Genomic DNA, 9,696 nt, shown 5'->3' with positions numbered 1-9,696 from the left:
AAAAGGAGTGTTAAGGACTAGTAAGTTTTGTAATTTGTAGTTATCATTAGTATTTTTAATAGTATGAGATTATATCTAATAATGTGAAATTACTCACTCTTTTTTTTGCTGATTAAGTTCGGACTAAATTTTAATAAAAATACTGATCTCCTAGATTTTCTCCTATCTTAAATAGATTAATCAAACTCACACCTAATAAAAATTATAAATTAAAGAAGGGTAAAGTACTAAATTGATCCCCTACGTATGAGCGTAATTCTGTTTTGGTCCTTAAGGTTTAAAGTGTCCTATTTGAATCCAAAAAAGTTTCATTTAGCTTCAATTTAGTCCCACCGGAGGACAAAGATAAATAATTAATGAAATGTCCTACATGACAGTAGTATAAGAACAAAGTTGATAATTTGGAGAATAAGTACAAGCTCTAGAGGCACAAAATCAACCGTGGATGCATCAATACATGTATTTAACATTTTTTTTAGTTTTATAATAAATAAATTTATTGATGCATCCACGGTTGATTTTGTGCCTTTGGAGCTTGTACTTATTCTCTAGATTATTATACTACTATCATGTAGGACATTTCATTAATTATTTATCTTTGTTATCTGGTGGGACTAAATTGAAGTTAAATGAAACTTTTTTGGATACACTTTAAACCTTAAAGATCAAAACAGAATTACGTCCATACGTAAGAGATCAATTTAGTACTTTACCCATTAAAGAATATATAATTAGAAATTTAGATTAACCAAAATGAGAAAAGTTTATAAAGCAAAGAGATAAAAAGTTAATGACCCTTAGATTTTTTACTCTACAAATCTACAACACTTTTTAAGATTATCCTAAAATTGATTATGGTTTTCTATTGGAACTTAAGAAGCTTCCTTTTGTTGCAAAATGTTAGTTAAGATACAGCCCTATAATGTAGGGGACCAATCCAATCTGAATCTGAGTATGAGTTCCACAAATACAGAGAGAAGTCTAACCCATTCCTTCAATTCACAAAGGTAAGTAATTAAATTAAAGAAACCAAACGGTGCCTTTGAATCTCTGCTCTGCTGCATCATAATTATCCTCTTTCTAACTCTCTCCTATTTTTCCGTGTGTGTGCACAAAAAAATTTAAATTTTAAAACTTTAATTGAAATTCGATACCCCTTTATTCTCTGAAACTGCTACAACTCCTCTTTCTCTTTCTCTTTCTCTCCGTCTAAGAGTTCTTTGATTTTTCGTTACTTCACAATGGCCTTGTCGGATTTCATAGCCTTCTTTCGTTTTCAGTATCTTACAACCCGCCTTCAGGTCCGTACACGCTAAAGTTCTTCACTTTTTATCTTAATATCAATTGGGTATAGTAGAAATGTCAACTTTCTGTGAAAAAAATTCGCCCTTTATAGATATAATCATTTTGTTTTTAACTTTTTATGAGTTTTGAATGCATGGAATTAAATTAACTTTGATTTATATTCATTTCCATTTGAAATCTATGCGTTTTGAATCCAGGTTAACTCAATTTAGTTTGAAATCACTCATTGGCTTTACCTCATAACATCCTTTTGATTTTTTTTTTTTTCTGTATCTTTCATGAGAATTGTGATTCATTTACGGGTAGCAGGCTATGTTAATCTGTTTTTGATTGGATTGGCTTAACTTTGAAGCTTACAGTTGTGTATTGAATTTAATTGGATTATCTTGTTTTGTGGTGATTTTATGGAATTCCTGAACCAAATTGGTGTTTAAGACTTCTCTTTGAGTGTGTTTACTGTTTTTGACGGAGACATGCTATTGCATATGGCTCTGGAGACACTGCCATTCGTGCTGAATTAAACTGATTCAAACTTTCAGGAATATTTGAGATGCTCTGTGTGCTATACACATAGAGGATTTGCCAGGTTCTTAAACCACAGAAAATTTTTTAAGTGTAGCAAAGCAAATCACAGTAATTTTTTGCAACATTTTGCCCCCCGAAATTGCTTTCTTCGGGGTTTACCTAGGAGGCTAGGATTTATCAAGCAGGATGCCGCGGATCTCTGCTGCGGCTGGGGCTCACTTTTCATCCGTTAATTTACCATTGATAGACACAAATGGAGAGGTATACAATTTAGCTAAGATTTTGTTTCAGTCTTAGCTACTAAAACAAAGGCTTTGGAAAAGATATATAGAGTGCTTTTAGCATGTGTCTATTTTCTTATGCAAGTAGTTCTGTCAGATGGATTGATGTACAATCTAAGTTTTTACCTTCTAATAATCATTTAGGGTGTGTTTGGTAAAAATGAGACAAAAATTTCATGGATGACCTCCATTTGTTAGTTGTGTTGCCCTTGTATAAAGTGTATGAAGATATACAGTGTATTAATGCAAAATTTTAAGGGACAATTAAATTTGGTTGTCTGCTTTTGTTGTATGGACATGATGAACATCTATTGGTGTGTATTAAACAAACATTTGGTAGTTTAGCTTCGGCGTTCTTCTAATGAACAATCACGATTTTGTTTGCTCTAGGAACTCAGAGTGAGGGAAGTCCAGCTTGGTTCACATACTGTGAGTTCTCATGGATATGCAGTTGCGAGAACACACAAGCATGATTGGCTCATCCTATTGCTCCTTGTGTTGATTGTGGCCATCCTGGACATTATCCATCCTTTCTATCGCTATGTCGGGAAGGATATGATGACTGACCTCAAATATCCACTCAAGAGTAATACAGTCCCTGTTTGGGCCGTTCCTGTAAGTTTAAAGCTTAACATCATACATATTTTTCTTGAATACACATGCTAACAAGGCTACATTGTTATTCATTATCTTGGCATGGTTAGTTATATGCAGTTTTATTGCCTATGGTGATCTTTCTTGTTGTCTATATCCGAAGGAGAGATGTCTATGATCTTCACCATGCCATACTGGGTATTGATTTTTGAACTACACTGATTTATTAAATTCCTTAGAAACAGCTAGAGCCAATGATAGGAAATCGTTTGCTTCTGCAGGTCTGTTATTCTCCGTTTTGGTAACAGCAGTAATCACTGATGCAATAAAGGACGCAGTTGGTCGACCTCGACCAGACTTCTTTTGGCGATGTTTCCCAGACGGAAAGGATGTATGTCCTTCTTGAATTTTAGGTCTTAAGTGATTGTTTTGGTGAATGGTTTTCCACATCAACACGAGTAAATCTATAGCATCCACCAATTCTTTATGGCTGCTGTATCTCTGATAAACAGCTTCTTGTTAGGTTTATGATACTTTGGGAAATGTAGTATGCCATGGTGACAAGAACATCATAAAGGAAGGACATAAGAGCTTCCCAAGTGGCCATACTTCATGTATGTAGCATTGTGAATAGTGGAAAAAGTATAACTCCATTCAAATAATTTTCTGAAATTTTTAGTTCATTTGTTGTTTTTTTTTTCAGGGTCATTTGCTGGTCTAGGGTTCTTATCATTGTACTTATCTGGGAAAATTAAAGCATTTGACCGCGCAGGCCATGTAGCGAAACTTTGCCTTGTTTTTCTACCTCTACTTTTTGCGTCGCTCGTTGGTATTTCTCGAGTTGATGATTATTGGCACCACTGGGAGGATGTGTTTGCCGGAGGTCTTCTAGGTATATCAGTAGTTATAATGATCAGTAATTTAACTATGCATCTTAAGTTTCCCAAAAGAGAGATGAAAATACTACTTACAACTGTTGGTGCCTGCCTTGACTCTCCGAATGATTCTTATTTCAGGTCTTATAGTAGCTACATTTTGCTATTTGCAGTTTTTCCCCCCTCCTTATCATTCTGAAGGTATTGCATTCAGTGCATATTTTTATGATTTATAATTTAATAATTCGCTTGTGTCTGCTCGCATATGTCCATTTTTTTCCTTTCTTAATGATAGCATATAAGGTGACAACTCAATGCAGTTGTCTTCACGGGAACTTGATAGTTAAGAACCGTCATCTAACGATTCACAACTATCAACTTCAGATGAAGACAACTGTATGCGAGTTTTCACTAGCATATAATGATGTCAATTGATCTATGTAACCGATTCTTCCTTAGTGAAAAATGCATTATTGTTATAGTCAAAGTAACAACTAAAATTTATATCTTTTATGAACCATATAATCAACAACCTGATATGATGTTTTTATTATGCAGGATGGGGACCTTATGCTTATTTTAAAATGTTGGAAGAAGCAGGAGGTATGACACAAGCTCATAGTGCTCAAAATGTTGGTCAACAAGGCCAGTCAACAGAGTCTCAGGCTGAGAACAACCATGGGTGTATGGGTTTAACTTTAGCACGGAATCAAAGCTCAACATTCAATGACATTGAATCTGGAACAAGATAGATAAACCACTTTCTAAATCAGATCCTACTAGTACATACTATATCCTAGAATGTTACCACTTACCAGAATTAAGTTGACTAATTCAGTTCTGCTGAATCTTAATTAGTTTTCTACTCGATAGTCACTAGTAATTACCTTGTATTTCGTTAGAAACTTGAAGGGAAAATTTGTTTGAACCAAATTGATCATTAATACTATGCATTTTGAGTTTTGACTAATAAAATTCAATTTTTTTTTATGCCAAAGTCCAATTCAATTCAATTAAAAAGTGAACAAAGATTGATGGCATTTCAATGGGATAAACAAATATTCCAATTTAACAACTCAATAGCATAATTAAGCAGAATAAAAATTCATAAGAACAAGTCACTACTACTTAGTGAAGAAAATTCACAAGTTGAAAATTGCAATAACGTGGAAAAACAATAATCATATCATATCTGAATAACAATAGTTTTGTTGGAATCTTCAAATTTTTTCTTAGACTTTCTAGACTTGCGAGTTTGGAAATCAAAGTTGTAACCAATCCCTTGCCCGAACCCGAACCCGAATCCAACACCGCAACCCATTCCAAGACCGAAAACTAACCTAAGGTGGTTGAATGGCCAGCCACCGTAACCGAATCCACCGACCAGACCGAATCCTAAGCCAGCACCGCACCCGACACCAGCACCAAAGCCAGGACCCAACACCAACGTCTGAGACTTGCTGTTGTTGTTGTTACCGAGGAACTTGGAAACTGGGAATTGACCTTGTTGCCCTTTGTTGTCGTTGGTGTTCCAAGTCCAGAAGGAGTCATTATCAGCTCTGCTTTTCATTGTAACTAACTCACTCATTCCCGGTGGCTGCGTAGCTCAAAATGGATAACACTCCGTTCCAAGTTCTAACTACTTCCTATCTTTTCCAATTTCTAAGATTTTTTTTTGTTTTACACTATGAAGCCATGGGCTATAATTTGGGCCTAATATGGGCCTATTTGTGTTCTCAAGTTTGTAATCCTTCCTTACGCACAGGGAGAGTTCTTTTTTTTTTTTTAATTTGTTGTGGTTATTAATTCTATTATAATTTATATTAATTTATTTAAATTTTTAGAATACGTATTACATGTTTTTTTCTTTTATTGGATTAATATTTAAACTAATACTAACTAATTTTTTATTATATCACTTTTTTATTTTTTTTTCTCTAAAAATATTAGTCACTATTATTTCCTAGTTTTCATATACAGAGAGAAAAAGGAGGCTGATAAAAGAGAAAGATTTAACAATAGTAACCTAAGGTATAAGCCTTTGAACAAAAACTACATTTTGACTGAAAAAAAAAAAGAGTGACATTTTTAATAGAAATTCTTCTTTGCATCCTTGCATGTTTCTATGGATAACTTATCAAAGACAAAAGCTTAAAAAAATAAGAATAATAATAATAATAAGAGAGATTAAATGGTAATATAGAAAACAAGGTAACTAAGAGGCTCTTCTTCTTCTTTTATTTTATTAAACTCTTCATATTTACATAGAATATTAAACTAAATCAAAACAAGCCAAATCATAACATTTACTATTATATAAAACAAACTACCACTAATAGTTGTTAATAATGGGTCTTATAACAATCAAAGGGTATGTATATATAAAGAATAACCATAAATTAAACCTAGCTAGATAATTAAGAAGAAGAAGATGATGAATAATTTAACTATGGGTGGAACCATGGCCACCACCACCACCACCACCCCTATATCGAGTAATGGGACTGCAGCCACGGTCATAACGGTTGGCAGGAGTACCCGGTCTACAATTCTTGGCGGTATTATCTTTTTTCGAGCATGGAATTCCATTCCTCCCTAATGCACCATTCCCTATGACCTTGTTTTTTGATTCAAATATTTTTATGTTGCTCTCTGACTCCATCTCAAATTCCTTCTTTACTTCCATGCACTCCCCTATCGTCCTATTGCATGATGACCAAGGTATAGTCTTCGTCATCATGCGCATTCCGGCCACCGCCGCCATCATGGTGGCGATGCAAGTCACGATAAGAGTTAAGTGAAGTGAGTAATTTTTGTTGGCCATTGTATTATTATTGACTTACTAGTAGAAATAAAGATTAAGAATATTATTGTCTAAGTGTGACAAAATTACCACGTCTAATACCGGTATTTATAGTGAAATATTGATGTGTGTAAATGGCATACCATATCTTATTATTAATTTGAGATACATTCTATTTTTGTTTTAATAATTATGAAAAAATCTGAATATAGTTACATGTAATTAACAATTTTATAGTCATAAAAAAAAAACAATTTTATGGATATGTGTGTATAATGTCACTATTTCGGTGCTAGTCCTAGTCATTAGAATGAGATAATAATTGAGATTATCTTAATTAGTTATTAGATATCATATATACTCATTAGTCTAGGAAATCAAATTTAACTTATTCCTTAATTCACGTCAGTAAATTAAAACTAATCTTGATATATTAGTAGTATAGAGAACATGTATGTATTTTATCCTAATAACTTAGACAACATGTAACAATTATTATTTGAGGAATAATGGATAAAACATTATCCACAATATATATTATAGGAAACTACATATAAAATTATTATTTGATTGAGATTTAGTATGATTCAAAATATATCTTATTAAGATTTGCATTGGTATGATTTTAAGATACGATAATATATTATTTCCTCATTCAATCTTCTTTTATATCTACAAATTTTGCTGCAAAATTTGGCCAACACACAACACATCTTTCTTTGCGCCACCATATTATGCCCTTCACAGTGGCCGCGGTGGAAGTGCAGGGGAACTTCGCAGGATTTTTTATTTTAATAAATAAATTAATTATAATAATTATTGAAATAAATAATTTAAAAAATATTTATCAAAATAAATATTTTTTTTATTTCGTTTATATTATATCTCGTGTACAGTGTAAATAAAATAAGTGTATTTTTTTAATTTTTATATATCTCGTGTAAATGAGATATATAAAAAATTATCACGTTTATACGGTAAACGAGATATATAACGAGATATATGTATTTATAAATTATTAAATATAATTTTTGAAAATAATAAAAAATATTAATAATTTAAATTAGACCAAACTTTTAAAAATGAAACGTTTCAAATAATAGAAAAGATAAACGGTCTATTTTAAATAGTAGGAGAGAGATGGATGATCTATTTAAAATAAGTACAATGGGTTACTACATGTACAAGACGGACGGTCGATAAGTGAGCTGACCACTCGACCAACACAAGTTGGTTAAATTATATATATCTCAAATTTCGTTTAGCACATAAAAATTTCAAATATAATTTAAATATACGTTATTTATTTGATGACCCATTTAATGGAGGTCACCAACTCTATTGGTATAGAATATAAAATCTTTTCTACTAAGTTGGTTGTACAAAATTTATTACAATGTGATTCGGGCATATAGGTGTGCTCCGCAAAATAGATAGAGCCCGCCCGACACGGATTGGTTCTTATTCATTAATGAAAATCATCCAACCAATGACTCCATCTCCACTAAATTCTTTTTGAGATAAGGTTATTTAAATTATATTTCAATTTTTGATATACTCTCATGCAACAAACGAAATAATGTGTAGTTAGAAAAAAGATAATCGTGTTAATAGTGAATAGTTTAACGGTCCACTCATTTGTGCTTTCATTTATTTTAATGGTTAGGAGAAATAAACGTATTAACGTGTTTATTTTAAATTTATAGTCCATCTTCACTATTATTTAAAATGCTTTACTTTTTCTATTATTTAAAATCGTCCATCTTTTCTATTATTTGAAACTCTATTTTTAATAGTTTTATTCAATTTAGATTATTAATATTTTTTATTATTTTTAAAAATTATATTTAATAATTTATAAATACATATATCTCATAAACAAGATACGTACAAAATTATCTCATTTATAGTATAAATGAGATAAGAGAAAAATATTTATTTCGATAAATATTTTTTAAATTATTTATTTCAGTAATTATTATAATTAATTTATTTATTAAAGTAAAAAATTCAAACTTCATATGAAATTATATAATATTTGGAGAAAACTTATGTGCAGTTATTTTCATATAAAATTATTAGATAATTTGATATGTTTGACTAAATTATTATCTAACCGTTTTAGACTAAAAATTTTACATGAAAATAACGGCAAGTTTTCACCATAATATTTCGTATAAAGTATGTCAAAAACTATATAAACCTTATAACAAACTAAACTATGAATATAATTAAGGATGTTATGATTTTGTATCATGGCCCTTTCTATGTGTTCGTCTTTTAATGTGCCAAAATACAAGGAACACGGTCTGTGTCTATGACAACAAAATCTCTATATTGTGGCTGAGGACCCCATAATAACATTTTCAAGCCTTAAACTTTTTAAAAGCTAATTATTTAAATTACATTTGAATCAAAATAAAATCTTCATTCGTGCTTATGGACACAAAAAATTAAATTAATGTATAATATGTTGTCTAAACTCTAAATTAAAGTAAGAGATATGCCAAGGGCGATTCGTTGTCCGGTTTATCTTTACGTTGGTCACGTTTATTCACACATAATGTTGGTCACGTTTATTCACACATACACATAACTACTTTATAAAATTAATCTCTTAAATTAAATTCTCTATTATTATTACACAATTATGCCTAATATATAAACACTAACTACTCTATGTATATTCACTTCACTTCACTTCTTTCCCTTATTCACTTCTTTCTGGTGATGCTTTTGAAGCAAGGCTTATATATGAAATTTCCAAGATCTTGGTTGCTTCTCATGAATTAAATCCCATGTAATAATAATTGTCAATTTTGTGATTCTCTTCTTTTTTTCTTTTTTTTTTTCAGTTTAATTTATATACAGAAGAAATTCAGGTATAAATAATTTTACGTAAAATTAATAGTTAAAAATTATTAAATAATAATTTAGTTAAATTATTTAACGACTTTTAACTATCAATTTCACGTAAAATGGATAACACTTCGTTGCAAGTTCTAATTACTTATTATGTTTTGCAATTTCTAATTTTTTTTTCTATGTATTGTTTTACACTATAAAGCCATGGGCTATAATTTGGGCCTAATATGTTCATGGGCTATAATTTGGGCCTAATGTGGGAGAGGTTTTTTTTTTATTTTATATTTGTTGTGGTTATTAATTCTATTATAATTTAGAATACTTTATTTAAATTTTTAGAATACGCATGACGTATTTACATGTTTTTTTCTTATATTGGATTAATATTTAAACTAATACTAACTAATTTTTTATTATATCACTTTTTATTTTTTTTCACTAAATATAT

At 30.7% G+C, this 9,696-nt stretch overlaps 1 protein-coding gene across 4 annotated transcripts; it reads left to right on the top strand.

The window, feature by feature from the left end:
* Window positions 1–880: 880 nt before the first annotated feature.
* Window positions 881–4,555, top strand: LOC107635693 (putative lipid phosphate phosphatase 3, chloroplastic). 4 transcript variants are annotated; one of them, XM_016339240.3, is made up of 9 exons: window positions 881–1,007; window positions 1,845–2,091; window positions 2,502–2,726; window positions 2,816–2,903; window positions 2,987–3,096; window positions 3,229–3,319; window positions 3,409–3,597; window positions 3,722–3,781; window positions 4,139–4,555. In XM_016339240.3, exons 2-9 carry the CDS (start codon window positions 2,017–2,019, stop codon window positions 4,330–4,332), a joined length of 1,032 nt encoding a protein of 343 aa, XP_016194726.1. In that variant the 5' UTR covers window positions 881–1,007; window positions 1,845–2,016; the 3' UTR covers window positions 4,333–4,555. The 4 variants fall into 4 exon arrangements, with proteins under 4 accessions (XP_016194726.1, XP_016194725.1, XP_016194727.1 ...); XM_016339241.3 differs by having other exon boundaries at window positions 989–1,301; XM_016339239.3 differs by having other exon boundaries at window positions 935–2,091.
* Window positions 4,556–9,696: the final 5,141 nt, after the last annotated feature.

This window comes from Arachis ipaensis, chromosome B4 (genome assembly GCF_059453495.1).
Source record: "Arachis ipaensis isolate K30076 ecotype BB chromosome B4, ASM5945349v1, whole genome shotgun sequence".
In the NCBI taxonomy this organism is placed as follows: domain Eukaryota; kingdom Viridiplantae; phylum Streptophyta; class Magnoliopsida; order Fabales; family Fabaceae; genus Arachis; species Arachis ipaensis.
The sequence above is the reverse complement of the archived record's forward strand: the minus strand, read 5'-3'. Positions and strand labels throughout refer to the sequence as shown.

What these genes read in the sequence shown, in the direction of transcription:
- LOC107635693 (XM_016339240.3), top strand. Translation starts at nt 2,017, where the DNA reads ATGCCGCGGATCTCTGCTGCGGCTGGGGCTCACTTTTCATCCGTTAAT. An exon ending in TGATAGACACAAATGGAGAG is followed by an intron (nt 2,092 to 2,501) that starts GTATACAATTTA and finishes TGTTTGCTCTAG; the next exon opens with GAACTCAGAGTGAGGGAAGT. An exon ending in TCTTCACCATGCCATACTGG is followed by an intron (nt 2,904 to 2,986) that starts GTATTGATTTTT and finishes TTGCTTCTGCAG; the next exon opens with GTCTGTTATTCTCCGTTTTG.